The sequence below is a fragment of the Chinchilla lanigera genome, unplaced genomic scaffold, assembly GCF_000276665.1.
Source record: "Chinchilla lanigera isolate Chin_1 unplaced genomic scaffold, ChiLan1.0 scaffold00144, whole genome shotgun sequence".
Taxonomy (NCBI): Eukaryota; Metazoa; Chordata; class Mammalia; order Rodentia; family Chinchillidae; genus Chinchilla; species Chinchilla lanigera.
Genome location: NW_004955545.1, coordinates 1327188 through 1349593, shown reverse-complemented (window position 1 = coordinate 1349593; position 22406 = coordinate 1327188). Strand labels below are relative to the sequence as shown.

At 50.6% G+C, this 22406-nt stretch overlaps 1 protein-coding gene and 1 long non-coding RNA gene across 4 annotated transcripts in view; one reads left to right on the top strand and one right to left on the bottom strand.

Annotated features, from left to right (window-relative positions):
- The window catches only part of Kcnn3 (potassium channel, calcium activated intermediate/small conductance subfamily N alpha, member 3), a 161950-nt gene that overhangs the window by 24596 nt on the left and 114948 nt on the right, over positions 1-22406 (top strand). For 2 of the 3 annotated variants that reach the window (XR_001232197.1, XM_005411527.2), the window contains exon 2: positions 20777-20872. Coding sequence is in view for 2 of the 3 variants with exons in the window: in XM_005411527.2 (XP_005411584.1) it covers positions 20777-20872 (96 nt within the window). In the remaining variant the exon portion in view is untranslated. Of the gene's footprint in view, positions 1-8799; positions 8807-20776; positions 20873-22406 lie in introns of those variants that run through there. The other variant, XM_013508360.1, reaches the window with a different exon arrangement.
- Positions 486-8360, bottom strand: LOC106147343. Its single transcript, XR_001232198.1, has 3 exons — positions 8280-8360; positions 1005-1147; positions 486-589 (listed from the first exon to the last, which is right to left on the bottom strand). It is a non-coding gene; the product is annotated as an uncharacterized LOC106147343 (long non-coding RNA).

The window sequence follows — 22406 nt, the reverse complement described above, 5'->3', positions numbered from 1 at the left end:
GGGCTTGGTTGAACAGCCAGGAAGTGGCAAGCAGGGCTCCAACGGAAGTCCTCTGATGGGAAGCCCATTCTCTGGGGTCCATGCTCTGTGCCTGTGAATCAGACACAGACCCTCCGCTCTGGCCTGGTAACAGGGTGTGAGCTGATGTGGGATACAGTGGCGCAACAGAGATGGGGGAGGGGACAGAGCCAGAACACAGAAGTACTGAGCTGTGAACTTGCTGCCCCAGGAGGCCCTGGATGGCCTCAGCAGGGAGGGACCCTCGGGGAGGTAGAAGCAGCAGGTCTGGGGTCACAGGGCTGACCCAACCCTGTCTGATCCAAGCTTGGGGCTGTGAGGGACAGGGCTGGGAGGATCCACCTAGGCTATACAGGGTCCTGCACCACTGTTACAGAGGAAGAATCTGAGGTCCAGAGAGGAAAGTGACCTGCGTCAACTCACATAGCCAGTGAAGAACGGAGCTTGGGGATTCAGGCTCAGAGTGCTCCTGACGTTGCTCCTGGGGTGCCCCCAATCGTGGGTCTGCACTCTTGTTTCCTGCAGGCCTGGCTGTCCTCTAGACCTGGCTGGGGCTTTGTCCTGAATGGATCTGAAGGGGCATTGTCGGATGAGGCAAGAGTAGAATCTGCTGATCCCATTAGTGCCCCGCGGGCCCCTCACTCACTGAGCTCCCCGCCCCCTCCCTGCCCTCACCCTTCCACCTGGCTTGGTCCTTGCTCCTGCTCCCAGCAAATGTGCCTGAGGGAAGGACTTGGTGGTGCACAGATCTGGAAGATTTTGTGCAGAAAGTCAGGAGCGAGGGGGCTCCGTGTTGGAGTCTCGGCAGTGTGAACTCCACTGTGTATAAGCCCTGCGGCTTCAGGCCGGTGACCAACCTGAGTTCAATTTCCTTATGAATAAACGGATGATAATAGCACCTCCCTCAGGGGTTCCAGACCTTGCTACATTTTGGAATCACCTGGAGATCTTTAGAAATGAAGGGTGCCTGCTTCTCAGCTTCTTACCTTCTGACTTCATTGGCCTGGTATGCAGACTGGGCCCTTGGCTTTTCAAAAGTTCCTGGTTGATTCTGATACTAGCATGCAGCAAGGTTCGGGGGCCATGGTCCCAGGGATTGTTGCTGGATGAAAGGGGAGGATGCAGGCACCTGGGGAGAATGTCATACACAGAGATGTTATTGTTTATTTCCCTGCCTCTCGCTCTAGTTAATTGTAGGGGTCTGGTGGGGGAGGGAGGGCTTTCTTTTCTTCCCTCCTTGCTTCCTTCTTTTTTTTTTTTTTTGGCAGTACTGGGAATTAAACACAAGACCTTCACACTGAGCTACCTCCCTAGACCTATTTCTTTATTTCTTATATTGAAACAAGGTCTCATTAAGTTGCAGGCTGGATTGGAGTTTGCAGTTTGCCCGCCTCAGCCTCCTAAAATGCTGAGATTACAGGCGTGTGCCAGTGCACCTGCCTGGGTTTTCATTTCTATTCCATGATGGGTCTGTCTGCCCCTCAAGCGGCTCTGGCTGGTCTTTAACTCGAAAAATCCTCCCTTGCCCCGTTATAATCTTGGCCATCCTAGTGCCAGCCTTGGTCTTGCTGACACGTGTGAAGGCCTTGATTAGTTGGGGGGCAGGGAGGGGAGTCAGAATGTGCTGTGTTCAGTAGCAGGTGGATAGCTCCCCCCACCCTATGGCCGACAGTGCAGGTGTGTGGTGCCCGCTCCAGCTGTACTCAGTGGCCTGACCTGGGGGTCAGGGGAGGGTGTTGGGGACGGAGGTGGCGGAGAGGCTGCTTCTTCAAAACCCTCCGCTCTGCTCTTTGGCACAGGCTGAGGCTCTGCTGTGAGGGAAGACACATTTCCCCAGATTCCTCAGCTGTCCTGACAGGAAGTTGTGCATCACTGTGGGCTGACAGGAAGGAAATGGCTCTGCTGCAGGAAAGAAAGAGACTCCTGACTGGGGCTCAGGGAAAAGGTGTCTGCTTGGGGAAGCCGTTTTGTCCGCCTAGGAGGACTCTCTCCCCTCAGGCGATTTCCCTGTTTATTTTCCTTTGAGTGGCAAAGATTGGATCCAGCTAATGAGGAGCAGCGAGAGGAAAGTGAGAAGGGGCTGTGAGATTTCGGGAGGGGGAGCCTGGCGGCTGGAGGCGGGGTGCAGCCCTGAGCTTTAATCAGCCTCTTTCCTCCCCTGCGCCCTGCTTTGGGGAGCTGTGAGGTGACAAAGCATTTTGTGATCTCACCTGCCACTTCTTCCTCCATCTACCAGCCATACCTTTGCAGCAAATGCTTTTGATTTCTATTTCTTTTACCACCCAAAAAAACCCACAGTGAATCTTTTAATAGCACAAGGCCTTTTGGAGCCTTAACCAATCAGTCGCCAAATCCTATCCAAAGTGCACTCAGAATAGACGCTTTTAATAAAATACATCACCTTTAAGCCAACAGAAACCTGTGAAATTTGTACATTTCTTTTAGAGCATCTCTACAAATTTTACAATATTGAAATCACCACCCAGTGACCTTTCAGGAAATACTAGATAAATTGCAAGAGATAAATAGACAGACCAAATGGGGTGAGGACAATTTCCAGGGCCTTTCCTGGCAGCTTCCCAGGCTGGGGCCTAGAAAACCCAATCCCCTGGGCCCCCAACGCAGTTCTGAGGCCTCCCCTGCCCCACAGACCTGGCTCTCCACCCTGCTCCTGGCAAGGACCTCCCAGCCACAGTGCCCTCAGAGAACTTTTGGCATCTCTGACAAGCAGTACTGGTATATGGCTCCCACTGTGTTTGCCTGCATTTTGTCATTCAAAACACTTCCACTGGTGGCCAGAGCCCCTGGAGATATTCTTGTGGGTGGCTGAGGGCTGCTTGCCCAGGGCAAGTGGCAGGGAGTCAGTGGTCTTGCTTGGTGAGAGCTGAGCTGGGGGCTGAGCCTGTTGACTTTCCCCATGGAACATTCTCCATGCCCCAGCCAGCCTTGGTCTCTTGGTTGTGAATGTCACTTTGTGACTGCCTGAGCTGTTCTGTGGAGCCACCGGCCTTGCTGTGTTTCACGTGGGGACCTTCCCTCCCTGCTGGTTGCTGGTGCTCGGGGCTATGAAGCAGGGGTAAAATCCTCTGTGTAGTTTGTGTAGGGAAAGCAATTGGAAGGCAAAGGGTTTGTAAAATTATATCCCTTAGAGCCCTCCAAGGCTCTCCGGAGACTCAGTGCTCCTCTGGGTTATGGGAACTGCTCCCCTGGGGTGTAGGTACTCAGGGCCTCGGAGCAGTGACGGGGCAGTGGCGCTGCTGTGCTTCCTGGAGATGCCATGGTCCTCTGTTTTTTTTTTTTTTTTGGTTTTTCTCCGGTACCGGGAACCGAACTCACGACCTTGCGCTTGCCAGGCAGGCGCTTTGCCGCTGAGCTAAATCCCCAGCCCCGGTCCTCTGTTAATGGGCTCATAGCATGGATAAGCGAAGGTGGTCTCCAGCCTGTCTGCTTTGCCCTCACTGTCTAGTGGCCTGTGCCAGCCTCAACAGGAGGGGATACCTGGGTCCCTGAATCTCAATTGCTATTTTTCCCATGAAGTTATCACCTCCCAACAAGGAGCGGGAGGAGAAGAACATCTGGGTCACAGTGTCCCGTATGTGCCACCTGTACGGGAAGTAGCTTCAAGGGCAATGAGGCACTGTCAAGGTGGCCCGGAGTTCATTCACTCCTTAAGTTGATAATTGATTCTACAAATATTAGTGGAGTTTCTCTCACACCAGGCACTATGCTAGAAGCCAGGGATTGGGGGAGAGAGAGTTACAAAGATCTGGCTTCTGTACCCAGAGAGTTCAGGCCTGGTAGAAAGAGGCCAGATCACTTAGGTTGCTTCCCAAAGACGCTGGGCCGTGTGGGAGAGGAGGCAGCCCCCTGAGGGCGACCCAGGGGGAGCTGGCTGGAAGAGGGAGCTGCATCTGGAAGTCTCACTGGGAAGGTGTCAGGCAGCAGGGCAAGCTCCTTATCAGCCCAGCAAGCATATGCAAAGGCTGGAGGAGTAAGCAGTGCTGTGCATTTTGAAGGAATGGGGCTGGTCACTCAGTCTGACTAGAACCCATGGAGCTGTGGGGCTGGAGAAGTGGGCAGGACTCAGACCACAACATTCCACTGGGCCCAGGAGCTGCAGGAGTTGCAGAAGGTTTTGAGGAGCAGGGTGCATTATGTTCCTCAAGGGTATGGTATGGGCAGCGAGAGTCTAGCTCTGATTCTACATCTGGATCTCATAGCTGAGTGACAGTGGCCACATCTGGGCCTCAGTGTCCTAGCCTGTGAGATGTGAGGATGCACTGCTTGTCCCAGCCTGACATTTTCCCGCCCGTGATCACCTCCTTCTTTGGCCCCCACACCCTTTGTCCTGTACTTGTCTGTCCACCTGACCCCTAGCTCTTGGCTGTCCCACTGCAGTCAGCAGCTGGTGACAGCTGCAGGAAGAGGGGGAGTCCTTCTGACCCTTCAGTCTCTGAAGGTCTGGCCCCTTTTCCCAGCTGGCCAGGAACACCTCCTTCTCCCACCCCAGCTCACAGCCCTCGGCCCAGCTGGGTTTCTTCAGTGAAGCAATCCGTTCCCCTAGGCCTCCACCCCGCTTCCACCTGGCCCCAAGTGACAAGTGGCAGCTGATGTGAGGTAGCCACTGGGTAGCCAGTGACATTCGTGTAGAGAGATGACTGCATTTGACCATCATAGTCTCTTTCCTCTGCTCTGACACAGGCAGTGTTGCCAGGTGCCTTGGTCATCTGTGGGGACCACACTGGCTTTTTCTGCCCAGGGACACCCAGAGCTGCTGGTGTAGGAGGCCTTGAAAAGAGCCACGGGGAAGACGTGTCCCCCACAAGCATCATGCGCCCTGGTGCCTTTCCAGCTGCCGAGTTCGCTCTGCATCCTCAGCTCCTCCAGGGCGAGGAACCGGAAGGGGTTGGCTGGGATTTCTGTTTTCCTAGGACTTTGATCACAGCTGTTAGAGTTAAAGGATTAAACAGTGGGCTCTAAATAAATAAATATCTGTTTAGTCAGTGGGATGAGGAAATTAAAGGTGAATCAGATATGTAGTGGAGTAATTTTGCTTGGTTCTCTGCTTGGGATTATGACATGGTATTGCATTTACTCATTCATTCATCAGTCATTTATTATGTGTCAAGTTCTGTGCCAGGTGATAGGGACAGAGAGGCAGAGAAGACCCAGACCCTCAACTAGAGTCTGGAATGACCACTCAGTGGGCATCCTAGGGTTATGTGACCTCAGAGGCTCCAGCACAGCTTCACACTCTGCCTTTTAGCTGGCAATCTTCTTTTCCTTTTCCTTTTCCTTTTTCTTTTTTAAATTTTGAGACAAGTTCTCCTTAAGTCACTAAATTTCCTAGTCTGGGCTTGAATTTGCAATCTTCCTGCCTCAGCTTCCCAGAGTGCTGGGATTACAGACATGTGCCACCAGGACTGGCTTAGCTGGTAATCTTAATGCCTGTTCCTGGAAAACACAAATAGTGCAAAAGGGAGAAAATGTGGGTGAGGAGAATGAGATGAGGGTGGAGGAAGAAACAGAGATGGAAGAAAAGCAGCACTAAATTTTCCTAAAGCAAGGTGCTCCAGGCAGTGTGCAGTTCTAACAAGAGTACTGAGAATAGAAAGACTCATATTCTCTCTCTGCTTTGCCCTGTCACTCCTGCTTGTTGCCTCAGTTTCTCCATCTGCCTCAGTTTCTCCACCTTTCTCCTTGATGGGTGAGGTTTTAGACTACTAGGTGATCTTGGGGATCTGTTTAGAACCAGCTTCTGTTAGTGGAAGGCCGGTAGGTCTGGGGCAGGGTTCCACACCAAGCAGAAGACCCAGTGTTCCTCCAGCTTCGACCATCTCAGCATGGAGGAAGATGCAGATGAGGCCAAGGGGAGCCCCTTGGTCTCTTCCCTCTGTAAGAGGTGCCTTCCGCTGCTACTTCTGCTGGATGGCAGGAGATGGATGGTCCTGGGTCTCCATGTTTGCATATTTTTCTGATCTGGATTAACTATTTGGGGAGTTACTTAGTTTTTTGACTTTCTGTCAGGATTGCTCTGGTCCATCTCTGGCTGTCTCCTTGGCAAATGGCTTTGGGGGCTGCCCCATATGTGTGGCCACCAGGCCATGTCAAACCACATAGCCTGAGGGTCACATTCCAAAGAGCACTTTGCAGTTCACACTCGTGGATCTATAGAAAAGATTTGGACATGTTTTGGCAGTGTGGCATTAGAAGAATTTGGGCTCTCACTATGTGACCTTGGGTAATTGTTTTAAAATGCTGAGGCTTAGTTTTTCTGCCCTTAAAATGGGAGTGGCTCTCTCTGTCTCCCAGGGATCAAATAGGAAAATGTGCCAAAACAATACCCCACCACCACCACAAAACCTTTGTAAACAGGAAAGCCCTAAACTGATGGCCTGGACACAATGATTCAGTAGCAAATATATTCTGAAATTCAGCCCTCTCCATGGCTGCAGCACCCTCCGTGCTGAGAAATTTGAGCCACAAAGTGTTAAAGTAGGTTGTGCACATGACTGTGATTGTCCATAATTGATGGAATAAACCTGAAAGTTGACATATCACTGCAATTAATCCAGGCACTATGACACTACCTTGCTAAAAATAGCGTCTACTAATAAGTGCTTTGATCTAGCGAAGTGATGCGTGCTCATTAGCCTGGTTGGGGCAGGACAGGGAAAGGGTGCACCGATGGCCACACTGTAGCCCACCCTGCCGGCTCTCCTAGGTGGGTGTGAACGTTGGGCGATGTGGGGCAGGGGGGCAGGCAGGGGCCCCATTCCCTCAGATCCTAAGGCAGCAAATGCTGCGTGGATAGGGTGATTGTATGATTCGTATCCAAATTGGGACACTTTGGAAAGTAACATATTAATAATTACTATCTTATTAATAATCATGCCAGATAACAGGCATGAACTGGACTGTCCGGCTAAACAGGTGTGCTGTCCCCCTATGTGTAGCCAGAGCTCTTAGGAGCCTCTGACTGCTAGGGCAGTTTCATGTTCACAGTCTGCTCTTCCTCACAACAAGCCTGGGACGAAGGAAGGAGTTTTGCTCTCACTTAATAGATGCTGCAGAGGGCGATGGAGCCGAACAGTCCAGCTGTAGTCTTTGGCCTGATTTCCTCGGTGGCTGACCCCATGCAGGTAGAGGACAGCTGGCCGGGAGCAGGGCGCTTTGTGGCGCGAGGCTGGCTTCTGTGAGAGGAAGCAAGTGTTCCTGTCTGCGGGGAGAACAGGGCATGGTTCTCAGCAGGGACTTGGCCCAGGACTTTTCCAGTCCCGGGCTTGGGATCAGAAGTCTTGCATTTAAGTTCTAGCTCCTCTGCTCCCAAGGTACACAGTCTTGGCAAAGCACGTAACCATTCTGTGCCTTAGTTTTCCCATTTGTTGAGTAGGAACATGAACATCTTTTTATGAGGATTCCCTGAGATCTTGTGTGAAAATGGATGGATAGACTCCAGGTCCTCAGAGTTTGAGTCTGGAGAGTTCCCAGAAGGAATTCCTTTCAGCAGGAGCCAGGGGATGCTTCTGCCTTGAATAGGGCTAACTGGGCCCAGTTAGGGTAGACTGAGCAAGTGCCTTGACATGGGGATAGCTCAAGTTCTTGGAGCAAGAAGTGGGTAAAATAAGCACGTGAAGGAGTTGTGAGTTCTTGCCCTCCTGCCACCCACCCCCAGACCATGCACCCTCCTGCCTTGTGATTACATGGAGCTCCACACAGGCCAGCAGCCCAAGTGACCTGTGGCCCAGCCTTCTTCTGGGCCTTTTTTTAAAAAAAAAATTATTTTAAAAATAAAAGAACAAAAACATATTAACAAACAGACATCCATTTACAAAATAGCATAAGAACAATACAAGCAATACTGAATTACAGACAAAGTGATGGGAAATTAACAATGGTTCTTGTATTACATATTGATATCTTCAAAGTGGTTTCTCAGGAAAACAAAGACATGCAAGATTGATCAAATAATTAATCATTAACTGCTCCTTTCAGTAAAGCGACAGAAGTCAGTAGTACAACTATGTTAGCTACCCTATATAGATATACATATATAATTTCCCCTTCTTTCCTTTCTCTTTTCCTTCACCCCAGTTGCTCTTTCCTTTTGAGCAGTTTCCTTTTGTTTCACAATGTCTATCATGCCTCCTAATTTGTATTCACTCTTTCAGGTTCTTACACTAGTAAGACAATACGTTGCTTGGACACGCAGATCTGATTTATTTCACTTATGAGTATGGTCTCTAGTTGTGACTGTTTACCTGTAAAAGCCTCGAGTTTATCTTCCTTTCTTCTGGGCCTTCGGATGAGCTTGTTGGGGCGCAGACAAGTGAAGTGGCTTGTGTGGTGCCCCAGTGTAAGGATCATGGCACTCAAAGCAAAAGGAAAGGAGATAGGCAACAGTTTGGTGCCAGGGAGCCAGGGGAGGAGAGAGACAGAGACACAGGGAGAGAGAGAGAGACAGACAGACAGACAGACACACACAGAGAGAGAGAGAGAGAGAGAGAGAGAGATCGAGAAAGAGATCTCCTTGTTTGCCCTATGTTTGGTCTCCTGCGCTTCTATCAACATCATCCATCACATCCAAACAATGGAAGAGCCGGTGCCAAGTGGTTAGGAGTTAACAACTCATGGCTTTGCTGAGTTCCTGAAAAACACTCGTTCCACTTCTTATGCAGCACCGAAATGCCAATTGTTTCATGCCAACTGGTTATTTTTCCAGACCATTTCCCTTTATTTATGTTTAAGCTTTTGTGTTTTTAAGCGAAAGGAAGACGGAGAACCTGGAGTAGGTAATTATTATTTCTCTCCGTTTGCCCTTGAGTGAGCCGAAGGAGAAATGCGACTTTCCTAGCTCTGAAGGGACCACCCGAAAAAGCAGGAGAGAGGGCTGAAATGGGGCTCTGCCCTTTTCAGGTGCACTGGGGCTGCTGGCAGTGTGGGGAAAACACCAGCCCAAACTTTGGGAGACTTCGGGCGGCGTCACCCTGGTCTGGGACTGGGTGTGGGTAGGACAGAGCCTTTCCCGGGGCTTCGGTTTCTTTGCTTGTGAAATGAAGGCGTTGATTTAGATGGCCCGAAGGCCCCTTCCAGTCAAGCCCGAGCATCGGGTGGAGGCTGCTCTGCCTTGCGCGGGTGTGGAAGCCGTAGGAAAAAGCTGCTGCTCCCAGAATGCAAGAAACTCCCAGCAGCCTGGGCATACGGGCAGAGCTGTTCTTTATCTGGGAAACTCCGGAGCAGCCTTTAGAGACGTCTGTGCGGCCTGACAGGATGATGTTTTTCTCACCATATGTGATTTCTGGGTATCTTAAAAATTTTCATTTGGCCCAAATATCGCCAGCCTTGGGGGATGATTCTGACTGATGTGGGGATGGCAGTGGGTTTGCCTCCAGGCACCAGGTTGGCAGATAGGCAACAGATAGGCAGATTTTCTCCACACTGGAGTTCTCTGAGGAAGTTGGAGGGAATAGATGGGGCTGTGGTGCAAATAAGGCAGGAGCTGGAGGGAGGGGAAACCGTGGGCAACTTAGGAGGGGTAATGAGGCTGGGAGATCCAGGGTAGGGGGCAGTCTGTGGGCCTTGCCATGTCACACCAGTGCTCCTCTGTGTCCATCAGCTAATGCAAGTCAACATTCTTTTTTTTTTTTTTTTTTGGTAACAGGAATTGAACTCAGGACCTTGCACTTGCCAGGCAGACATTGTGCCACTGAGCTATAGCCCCAGCCCCAAGTCAGCATTCTTATTTCAAGTTATAGCTGTCCAGAGAAGAACTTAGCCAGCTCCTTGTAACTGGCTGGCCATGGCTCCTGCAGGGCACCTGGGAATCTGGGGTACACCTTGGGGGTGATAGGTGAGGTAGGATGGGGAGATGGAGGCCTAGGCCTGAGACAAGATGGGTTGTGTTGGTTCCATACTAGCCAGGAACCCAGTCTAGCTGGGAACATAGAGCTTTCTGCAGAGCCGAGGGATTTCCTGCTGTGTTATTGGTTTGGGGGCCAGATAGATTTTAATAAGGGAAAATAAAACTGCTTCAAAGCAAGCCACCATGAAAGCATGGTCAGTTGTTTCAAATAGTCTAGAACACTTAAGAAAATAGGGGCTTCTGAAATCTGGATGAAATACAGGGACCAAACCCCTGGCAAGGAGTGTAGTGAATGCAGTGTTTGCAAACTTTTGGTACGGCTGGGCCTCATCTGGAGGTTGGATAAAGGTGAAGGGGTTCACCTCTGTATCCCCAGGCTGGCAGGATGAACACCAGGGCTGGGGCAGAGATCTTCACTGTGTACCTCTGAGATGAGGGTGCGGTGTGGTGACCTTCAGAACCCAATACGAGTGGCAAATATGTGTTCATCACAGTTCGAGAAGGTTAGAGGGGCCTTTGACCTCCCAAGGGTAACGTGATTGCTGACTGCCCAAGAACATTCGCAGTCCACAGCAGAGGAGGACAGGTAATCAGAGGCAGATTGTTAGAGCAGCAGCTCGGGTGACTGGGTGACAGATCTGCAGGTGACTTTCAGGAGAGGGGCCGGGCTTTTGGAGAACAGATGAATTCAGGAACTGTTGTAGGAAAACGAGTGGGAAGGGCTGCCTACACCTATGAGCACAGGCCTGGGAGCTCTAAGCCTGACTCCTAAGCTTTGCCCTAACCAGGTTGCTGTTGGGTACGAGGCAGGCCAGCCTCACTGGGCCTTGGTGTCCTCCAGTGGAATGAGTGGTAGGGACTAGCTGAGTTCCAAGGGCACCGCTAGACCTGCCTTCTACACCTTTATGAATATGTGTCCAGAGAGCAGCTCCCTTGATGAGGAAATTGGCATAGGTAGCTCTACTGCCAGGGTCAGACAGGCCTCACAACCAAGCAGAGACCAGATGACCATATCAGGAATCTTACATAGGGGAAGATGGGCTACAGAACAACATAGTTTGTTGTTGTTTGTTTGTTTTTTTGGTACCAGGAATTGAACTTAGGACCTTGTGCTAGCCAGGCAGGCGCTATGTCACTGAACTACATCCCTGGCCCTAACATAGCTTTTAAGGGTCCTCCAGTGCCAAGATTCATGACTCGCTGCTTGTGTGTGTGACCATCTATGATGGCGTCTCAAGGCTGTGATGGTGGCCCCCCCATGCTGGGCTTCTTTCCTGTACTCTAGAGCACCAACTGCCATTCCCTGCCTTCACACAGAACCAGAGTTGTTTTTTGTTTTTTTTTTTTTTAAGTGTCTAGGTCTTGCCTGTAGAGATTCAGAGTTAGTTGTTCAGGCCAGGAACCAAGCAAGGTCAACTCAGGTCTAGGACCTGGGCAATTGGTGCCTGGTCGGCTTATTTTGCACTTCTATACCCTGTGGTGGGATGAGGAGATACAATCATCTCTGGTTTCATATTGCCTCTGATGGAGCTCAAAAGTTTGAGGTTGTATTTGTTATTTCACATTCATTCACCCAACAAACATTTGGTAAGTGTTTCTTTGTGTCTGGAAGAGCCCTGTGGGGGCCAGCTTTGGTTCCCTTTAGAGCAGCAAGTACCTTTCAAAAGGCCCTGAAGAAGACCTTGTGATGTGTTCATCCACTTCCCACAGCACAGTGCCTGGCACTTGCAACCAAATTTCTGGTTGAATCCCATGGATTCCTTGCCAATACTGTATAAGGGGCAGGAAAATAAATGACAAGAAACCGTGCAGTAGAGAACTCCCAATATGTCAGCCCCCCTCTGCCCAAACCTTGTAAAGGAAACCATCTTCTTAATTGGAATTATGTTTGTGGCCTGGAGGGGTGACCTGTGTGACTTGATATTTTGGGAGCGTGGTCTCCCAAATGACCTTTTCTTGCCTTCCTTGGGGCATTGCACAGCGGGAGAGCCTGGGCCTGGGGAGGATCATCGCTTCCTAATTGGTGTCCTGGTCAACCGCTCTGGCTTCACTAAACATTACTAGGCCACCCTCTGCTGAGACCTGAATGTCCTTGTCATTAACTGCATGATGTCCCTCAGACATCAGGTTCTATCTCCTGGAAGTGACAAAGCAGAGGGCTACAGAGAAATGCCCCAGGCCAGAGTGACTTTATGAGTTTTATTCTGAGTCCACTGGCTTCCTTCACTCCACAATCATTTCCTGTCTGTCTTCCCTATGCCAGCCTAGGCCTGGACCGGATATGTGAGAGGACACAAGCCCCAGGTCCTGACCTCAGGCTGTTCACTGCCTGTCATGCCACTAAGCCACTGAGGTTTAATGGCAGCATGGCTGGGGCCTTGCCAGAGAGTGGGGGAGACAGGATTGGTCCTGCTGGGAAGGCTGGGCCTGGAAGGGAGATGCTCCGATGATTGCTATCCTGCCTGATTCCTTCCATACCCTGACTGGGAGAGCACAGATGTTTCAAGTAGAGTAGCTAAGGTTTGACTCTCACCTCCCCCACTTCCTTGCCCAGGGTCTGTGGGCGGGTGACTGACTCCTCGCCCTCCTCTCCAGCATGCGTAGAGGCTCTCACTGAGGGGTGGGGAGGGGTTTCAGACGGACCAGTGCAGGGTCCGCGTTAGCTGTTGCTTCGATCGTCTCCCCTAAGTTCCCATGACTGGGTGGCGGTGTCTACCTGCTGGCACATCTCTAAATTTCATTCCCTTCTTTCAAATATTAATATTCAATTGATATTTATAGGCCTACTGTATTGGCAGCTTTCTGTGGCGGTGATAAAACACTCGATGTTCACAGCACGCGGGAGGAAAGGCTTATTTTGGCTGACTGTTTCAGGTGTCAGCCCATGACCCATGGGCTCCAGTGCAGAATCGCTATGGTGGGAAGACATGGCGGAGTAAAGCTGCTCAACTCGTGCTGCCTGGGAAGCAGAGAGAAGAAGAGGCAGGGAGGAAGGGGCTGGGGGTCAGATTCAGTCTCCACAGTCACGATCCTGAAACCCACCCAAACACACCCAGAAGTGTATGTTTCACTAATCTCCGAGCATCTTTTCACCCAATCAAGTTGACATGTGAGAGTAGCCGTCATACCTGCTATGTGCTGGACAATATTCTAGGCATAGGGACACAAGGGGAATAAGTGAATAAAAAAGTCCTCCCCTCTGGGGCTTACATTTTGGCAGGGGTGAAAGACTGTGAACAATGTCAGTGAGTGACTAGGAGTAGTTGGTGACGAGTGCTCTGGTCACCCCAGCTGGGGTGGTGCCAGTGGGGGACAGATAGGAGGCATGGACAGCCTTAGAATGGATATGGGATGCAGGCACGCCAGTGGGGCTCTTGATGCTGGGGTGTCCTGAGTAGTATTTAGGTGCCTCCAGCTGAGATGATGGGACTAGGACCTTGGGCACAGATGGTGGCTGAGGAGAGCACAGGAGGATGGAGCTTAGGGAAGCCATATGCTTATGGCTATGCGTCAGACCCCTTCTGGGCTCTGGTCAGCTGGCCTGTAATGACCTTGTGGGGCCTGGGGCTGAGAGGAGAGTGTGATGATTTAGCCTTAGCTCTCTGTTCCCTAGAATAGGTCTCAAGTTTCCTCAGTCGCGGGGTGGGAGGGGAGCCAGCTCCAGCTCCTTGTAAAAAGGTGTGTTGAGTGCAGACAGTAGTGGTGAGGTTGAACACCCTCGGCAGCCGTTGGAACCTGTGGTAAGGACACATCTAGACCCACACAAGGGCTCAGGAAAGTGGCAAAGGTGGTTGGTGCTTGGGCCCCAGTCTCCAAGCTGGACTCTCACTGGGCTGTGAGGGCACTGAGCAGAAGTCTTCCCTTGCTCCCCAAGAAATAGCGCCTTTGGGAGAAGATGCTCTTGAAGCCCCTGTGCCCTCAGGCTGCTGGCCATGTCTCACTCTGGGCTTTTATGGTCAGATTCAACTGCCTCTCCAGGCCACCTCCGCTAGTCCTTGCCATACCCTGGTCATTGGAGGCCAGAGGAACAGGTTGGAGGTTTTCTGTCTCCATCCATGCTTCCCACCCATCGATGACCTCCTACCCTCTGCTTGTCCAGGGCCCCAGCCACCTATGTGCTGCCTGGCCCTTGCCCTTGTACTGCGAGCTGCACTGTGTCCTCAGGAAGGTGTCTGGTGAGGAAGGACATGGGTTACTGAGGTGAGGGAGTGATGGGGTGCAGAAGGCAGCCCTTGGGATAAAGATCTGGGAGCTCTTGGGCAAGACTCAGGCTCAGCAGACGTGGCTGGAGGGGTGGGGAGTCCTGAGCATTTCATAAGGGCCCAGCACAGCGTCTGGGCACATCAAGTGTCAGTAAGTGCATGTGTGAATGGGGGAGTGAGAGCTGCAGAGTACCACGGAGCCTTGCTGGAATGCATGGGGAGACCTTTGTAAATCATAGCGATCATATGATGCTGATATTGGAGGTGCATTCGGCAGCTCAGGACTGAGGATCCATCCGCTGACTTTCCCTGCTCTCCATCTGTGTGGAAAGAGAATAGGCATTTGGTTACAATTTCAGCCTTTCTTTGTGTGGAAAAAGAATGAGTTTTCAGTTATGCGTTATTTTGTCTTACCCCCAACACTGCAGGTAAAGGGAGGCCCCGAGAAGACAGGGTGCAGAGGATCTGAATGGCCCCGGAGAGAATCCCGTGCCTAAGTTCTGGCAGGGACCAGACTGGGCAGTCACTGTAAGGATGCTGGCAGCTCGACCCGGGAGGAGGCACCTAAGCTAAGACGGGAGGCTGAGGGGGAAAGTTCAGAAGCTGAGGTCACAGGATACAAGGCGAAGAAGGCCCCTAGGTCTGTGTGCTGGTGGGGAAGCCCCAAGTGGAGGAAGGAGACTCGGGTTTCCCTGGAGAGCAGCAACCAGGGATGCTGTGGAGGAGAGACCGGCTTAATCTGCATAGCATTAATTAGCAAGAGTGTCTAATTAGGACAACCATTATACAGCCACAGCATTAAGCCGGTGCTGAATATCAATCAATTTTGGAGACTCTCCATGAAATTGAAGGAAAAGTTGACCTTATTAAACAGAAAAGATTTCTAAATCAATTATTTCACAAATTGAATGTACAAAATGTAGGGATGTCAGAAAGGCACGCCAGATCTTAATTCAGTAAACCCTGTACATACAGACGTGTGATGTTATTGCCTCTTTCCCTTTGGGGGTTCCAGCCAGTGATGGAAATCTCATGCACACGCATGTGCACACGCGTGCATGCACATGCGCACGTGCGCACACACACACACACACAGGTATTGGCGTGGTTAGGAAGGTGCCTACAATACTTTCTCAAGCTCATATTTCACTTTGGGTCAGTGCCTTGGTATGACTCTGCCTGAAAGCATAGTTTTCTGTTTTTTCCAATGTGCTAAACAGTAAAACACAGAACTCCCAGGTCTCTGGGAAGATCTACCATAATCATTACAGCTCTGCCCCGTCTTTGGAAGCCACGGCAGGCCAGGAGAGCAATTTAGATAGCTGGCTCAGGAGTGGGGGAACACACTCCATCATCGCGCAGCCCTGTGGGGGGAGGGCGGGCTAGAGCAGCTCCCGGAAGCAGCTTACTGCAGGGCCAGGCAGAGGGGAGGCTGTGGGTGTCGGAGCCCAGGAGGGTGCAGGGCCAGGGAGCAGGCAGATCTGGGAGTAAAACCTGGCCTGGTCACATCTGACTTTGTTATTGGTGGGAAAGTTACCTAACTTCTTGGAGCCCCAGTTTCCTAATCTGTCAAAGTGGGCTGACGATGCCCTCCATCCCCTGTCACAGTGCTTCGTCACAGATGGTTGTCCTCAGTGGGACGTCACAGATCGGGGAAGGGCTGGCTCTTGGCCTGGAGCAGCATGGATGGGGGATCCCCAGGAATGTGATTGAGCCTCCCGCCCTGGTAGGAATGTCCCGGACAGCCCCCCATGGGTATAACCAGGTGTGCTGGGGTAACAGCTACACACTGTCTTCCGGGGAGCCCAGGTCATTTTAGAGCCGGGGAGAAGCATGGTATACAGAAGAACCTGGCATACAGCTGAAGTCTGGGTTACTTGTGTGACCTTGAAAAAGTCCCTTCAGTTCTCCACTCCTTGGTGTTTTCATCAGTAACATGGAGACCTTTTGACCTCGGATGGGAGATGAGGATTTGAGGCAAAGTGTGTGGAAGGGCTATTCTATGATCTGGTCCATAATCAGGACTTAATAAATATTAGGTAAAAGTATTATTACTAAATGGTTTTAAGAAGCACTTATTAAGCACCTCTTGCACACTCAGAGCATCAAGTAGGTTACGGGGGTCACACAGTATAAGTGTTCTTATGCCATGAATTCTGTAGCCTGGGAGTTGAATGAAGCAAAAGGTCATCTGAGATGGGTGTGAGTGCCCAGCCTGGCTCCAGGCTTACAAGAGGCCCCTCTCTCGTAGTGGAGCACATCATCTCCTGCTGCAAGTTGAGTGGTGACTTTTATAGTATGACAAGAGGGATTGGCACCAAGTAATGAGACTGTATTGATTTATTTATTTAGTCTTTTTGAGACAGAATCTTGCTATATAGGTCAGGCTTGTGTTGAAGTCACTATGTAGCGTAGGCTGGCCTTAAATTCATGGAGATCCTCCTACCTCAGCCTCCTGAGTGCTGCGGTTACAAATGGGTGCCACTACATCAGGCTCTGAAATGGTATTGAAAACCCTGGCACCTCAGGTCCTTTATCCCCATCACAGAGACGGGCTGGAGGCTCATGTGTGTTCCTAAAGCTACCCAAGTAGGGCATGCATCGTGCCATGAATAGAGTCAAGTCACCTATCTGCATGGAGGCCTCTTACTAGCAGTCTGGGGCTCAGATTTTGAAAAACAAGTTTCTTTTATTATAAAAGTAGTTTATTCTCATTGTTGAAAATTTGAGGAGAGAAGAAAAACAATACTAAGAAAAGTACCCACTGTAACACAGGATATTTGATATATTTTCTGTCTTTCAGCATGAAATAATGTTTTCAAAAATGTAAGCTGAATACTCCGGGAGGCTGAGGCAGGAAGATCACAAGTTCAAGCCAAGTTTGGGCAACTTAGAAAGACCCTGTCCCAAAATAAAACGTAAAAAAGCCTGGGGGTGCAACTCAGTCTAAATGTTCTGGGTTCAATTGCTAGTACCAAAAAAAAAAATTTGGTAATATAGCACAAGTGCAGTTTAGGGTCAGAATTTTTCTCTTAGTGTTATACCACCAACCTTTCTTAATACCTTCACTTATTCTCTATAGCAGTGTCTTTTTGCAGACTGCATAGTGTTCCATCACAGAATGGTTTCAAACTGAATAAGCCACTGGAATATTCTTGAGCCTTTAGGAATAAATGGCTTTAAAAAGACAACTGTCACCAGTTGGGACATAGTACCTATGCACCCTTGAGTGTTGAAGATTATTATTCTGTTGTTGAAAAGTTCAAAGTCATAGAGGAGACATTGACCGGTTGACCACAAGACTCCCTCCTAGCTCCCAGGGCCTCTTTTTGATCCTCAGCTGGCAGGGAGCTGGGACACAGGGGTGTGGTGGGCACCTGCCACTGGTATCTGGCAGCTAATTAGCCAGCCCTGTGTCGCTGCTGTCACCCATATCAATTTCAAGCTTCACTGGAGTTGAAGCAGCAGCAAAGAAAAGATGGTAATTCAACATTTTAACAAACAGCAGACATTTCTGGTCCAGCTCGACTTCTTTGACAGTTTTCCAGCTATACAAACATGGGTGATGGTTTATTTTTTTATTGACATGATGGTGAATGCGGGAAATCTGCAGTCTCTGGAGTGCCATGGATCCAGAGCAGAGACAGCATGGTCTCCCCATGGGCCAGATGGTCCCCGGAGGTCATCCTGGCCCAAACCAAGAAACCTTTTAGTGGAAAGTCTTCAAGTCTTAGGACAAGTGGGAGAGGCTTAAAGGAGAAAAGATAGCATCTGGCCTCTTTCCCTTCCCCTCTTCCTCCAAAAATCATGGAAATAGATTTGGATTCTGATTTCTGCCAAAAGAAATAAATTAGAGGTTGCAACAGACAGCTGATCCCAAACCCTTCCTGGGGTAGGCGTGATGCTCCCCAGATGCCTTCGGATCCCTTTGAGGAGAACGCCATCTTCCTCTGGCTGGGAAACACCGTGAGCTGTCCCCAGGGAGGGTCGAGTGTCTCTGAGCTCAAGGCCTGCTGTCTCGAGCCCAGCTAGGTACTGGGGTGAGGCAGTAGCCGGGCAGCAAGCGGTGCTTCTAAAAACTGGAGCCTTCTTGAGGGCTGGGACTGCGATCCCTTTGGTCCAGAGACAGCCCTATACGAGTGCGCTCAGTAACGAGTGCAGACTGCTCTGCCCTGAACTGTAGAGCAGGGAAGAGCCTAAGGAAAACTGGCTTATGCTTAAACCATACCCCTCCGGTGCTAGGGGTGGAGCCCAGGTCTGCAGCTTGCTAGACAAGTGCTTATAACTACTGACCCCCACCCTGCCCCCACCCTAGGCCATCTGGAGCCCTTTGCCCGTTGCCGAGCACCCCATACTGTGTAGAAAGTCGGAGTTTGTGTGAAATCTAGAGCAAAAGCTTCTAGTGAAAGGAGCCCTCTGTGTATCCTATGGCGTCGAGCATACTGTTGGGTATCCAATAGGTGCTCAAGAAATGAGAAGCAGTTGAAATTGTGAAAGAGTGAGTGAATGAACGAGTTACTTCATTAGTTCTTCCTTATGTCCCCAGTGCTAGCTTGTGCCTGGCACAGAGTGGTCTTCAGTAACCGTATCAAAGAAGTGAATGGTGAGATTGATAGAAACCAGGAGGGCTGCTTTCATTCTGCCTCAGCCCACAGAGGGTGGCTGGGAACGTGGACCCGGCAGCCGTCCTCTTACTCCAGCGATGCCCTGTTGGACACCATCCCTTACCCGCAGATCTCCGTCATCCCTCACCACCTCTGAGTGCCTTCTCTCACCCAACTGCAGGGCCGTTTCTCTCTGAGCTGCCCCAGCTACACTAGAGGTCTCACTTGGTAATCATACTCTATCTTTGAAATACCTTGTCTTTTAAAATTTTTTTATTGATACATGATATTCATACATCTTTATGGACTATGGTATGATAATTCCATATGGGGGGCTGGGGATTTAGCTCAGCGGCACAGCGCCTGCCTGGCAAGTGCGACATCGTGAGTTCGATTCCCAGTACCGGAAAAAAAAAACCAAAAAAAAAAAAAAATTCCATACGGTATAGACTGAGTAATGATCACAGCAGGGTAATAAACATTTCTGTCTTCTCAAACATTATGCAGTTCTATGTGTTGGGAACCTTTTTACTCTTCTAGGTTATTTTGATATACATATTATTCTAAACATAGTCACTCCATTGTGCTATGGAAAACTAGAAACTAATTCTTGCCCTGGACCAGATCTAACCATGCTTTGTTATAAGCAGTCAAGTCTGTTTAAGGATACGGCATGCGTTTCTCATCTGTTTCCCTGTGAAGAGGCGGCCCAGGGCCTGTGGGCAATGCTCCTGGCTGGGGCTCAGAGGCCTGGGCTTTGAACTTTGGCACAAGCTACTCACCCCTCTGAGCCTCCACCTATAGTGATTATAATGTTGGGATAGAGGCAAGGGCTGCTGTGAGGATATGCAAGAACAAATATATGAAACCACTTTATAAACTTAAGGTTTATTGCCGAAACTGCACACTCTCTGATCATCAGCTCCCTTGAGGACAGGGGCTATTTCTGAGGTGGTGCCAGGACCATCTAAGACCTCAGGACTGAGCACAAGAATCACACAGCAAGGCCTTGGAGGTGCTGCCTGTATCTTTCTGCCACCTCTGCTCAGGTCTGTGTTCCTGCCTTCCTTTGGGACTGTGAGCCAGCTCTGTCTCTGGACTTCCAGTGCCGTGCCCCAAGGCCCAATCGGATGCTGTGCTTTGCAGACAGTGTGAAATGAACAGTAACGGTAACCAGTGCAGCCTAGCTAGGTGCTGTCGTAGGCACTTTCTGTGTCCTAGCTCTCTTGATTTCCGGAATGGCCCCATGAGGTTGATACTAGTATTAGCCCATCCAACACGGGAGGCCACTGGGTGCAGGGGGTAGAGTGACGGGCCTGAGGTCACACAGCTCCAAGTAGGTGTGTGAGGTTTTGAACACAGCAGACTGGCTGAGAGCTCAAGCTCCTGCAGAGCACAGGACATGATCTCTGAGCCACCCCAGGTGAGACTGCTGTGACAGGCCATGCAGCTGCCCCTCCACTCCTATCAGAAAGGCCCCCAAGGCCTTCACTTGCCCAGGACCCCTCTCTGCTCCTTGCGTCTCTTCTTCCCCAGCAGCTTCTCTGCTGCTCTTGCCTCTCTCCTGCCCTTAGCGTATGCCAGGAGTTACCACTGTCTGCCAGGACATTCTAATTCATTCCTAAAAGAACTCTGCATTGTCAGAGATGGAAGGGACTTGGAAATCCTCTGCTTCTGGTTTGTTAAGAGAAAACAGAGACCTGAGCTGGCATAATACGGATGTTCAAAGCAAATAATAGTAGCATAAAAAAGAATTATGTTCTCATGACTTATGAGCACGGAGGCAAAAATTCTAAATAACACATCAGCAAACGGAATCGAGCCAGGTATAACACATATAATACATCATACCCAGGCAGGGTTCATCCCGAAAATGCAAGAATGATCTAACCCTCGAAAACAGAGGCTCTGAGGTGGCAGCTCGGGAGACAGAGCTGGCCCAGGCACAGTCCCGGGCTCTTCTGGCTAAGTCTGTGCTCTGCCCTGCTCCCAGGAGGGGCTGGGGACAGTCCTTCCTCTGTCCCCGCTCAGATGGAAGTGATATGCTCCTTTCCTGGCCTTCCCTAATTCGTTTTCCATTTCTTCTGCAGGATTCCATGTTTTCGTTGGCCCTGAAATGCCTTATCAGTCTATCCACCATCATCCTGCTGGGTTTGATTATCGCCTATCACACACGTGAAGTCCAGGTAGGTGTCCTCCCTCCCCTCAGGCAGTAGCCATTATTTTGGCCTTGCTCTGGGTTGACTGTCCCGCCTCTCCTCCAAGCAGCAACTTGGGTGATTTTTACAAGATGCTACCCAAGATCTTGGTTCTCCTCTTCTGGTCTGGAACCTACTGGGGAGGGCATTGCAAGGCATTATCTTTATCTGAGGGTCCAGGCAGCAGACACATGGCTTCAGGAGTGGGGGCTGTCCTGCTCCACACCCTCACTTAGCACTATGGGCTGTGGGAGCTTGGTGACTTTGCCCTTTCAATACCATGCTGGACCTTTGCTGACCTTCAGGCGCCATCAGACCCTGCAGTGAGGCAGACCTGCCACAAGCTTCCCCTGTACACACACGCACATGCATGCATGCATGCTTCACTGAACACCAGCAGGAACCCATGTGTGGGCTCCATCCCCGTGCACACCAGGCTGGGACGTGCCATTTTCCGGATGGGGCGGAAGTCTGATGTGGTAGAGGAGGCCTCTGTTCTTGCTGCAAGAGTGACTTGGTACCCAGGGAAGTACGGGCCAGGCCCCTGGGTGCATTTCCCGTTTGGCTGATAGGGGCAAATGGTTTGACTTGGCCTGGGAGGGTCAGCCAGGAGTGGGCAATCCAGAGGTGTCCCCCTATGCCGGTGAGCCTCTTACCTGGCCCTGCAGCTGATTTTGTCTACTGTGGACCCAGTAGCCTAAAGTATCCAGATGTTTTTCCTCATGAGCTTGTGAATCTGGAACCCATCCCTGTCCTTTGGCTGGAGGAACATAGATAGATTTACATCTGCGCAGTAGGCAAGAGGTTGATGAAGACCAGAACTCAGATGCAGCAAAGTTCGGGTTGGTCTTGGCCGTGACCTCTTCTCTCTGTATGTCTTTGGGCAGCCTTGTGACCTTGCTGGGTCTCGCTGTCCTCATCCGGAATATGGGAGCTTTATTTCAGCTTTGCTGGGCTGCCGTGAGGATGGAATGAGGAGCATGTGGGACAGTGCTCTGTGCCACTATTCAACAGAACTGTGCAAGTCCAGACTCTTAACTCACTCCACAGCCAGAGCTGGGTGAGACCTCACAATCCTCCTGCCTTAGCCTCCCAAGTGCTAGGATTATTGGCGTGTGCCACCATGCCCAGCCAAATCCAGGCCCTTTAGTTCCTCAGTGTCTTGAGGGTAAAGCAGTGGCGCTGATACTGTATGGACCCTTCTGGTCCTAAAGAGGATTTCTTGCCAAAGATCAGGCTGTGACAGCTGGACAGGATGTAGAGGCTTTGAGGCTGGGTCACCTTGGCAGGCTCCAGTCTGTGATGACCAGAGGACACTAATCCAGATGCTCAACTCTTTGGCCTTTGGAACCATGGGTGCTTGGATCAAGGCTGTACTCAGAGGGCTGGAAGTCTAGATGCTGCCAGGCAGCTTGCTTCCTGGAGCCTGAACTGGACAGAGCTGGTGGACTTTAACCCAGACCATTGTCCAGGGGCCCCAGCCAGGAGCCAGAGTAGAGATAGGGAGAACAGGCCAAGGAAT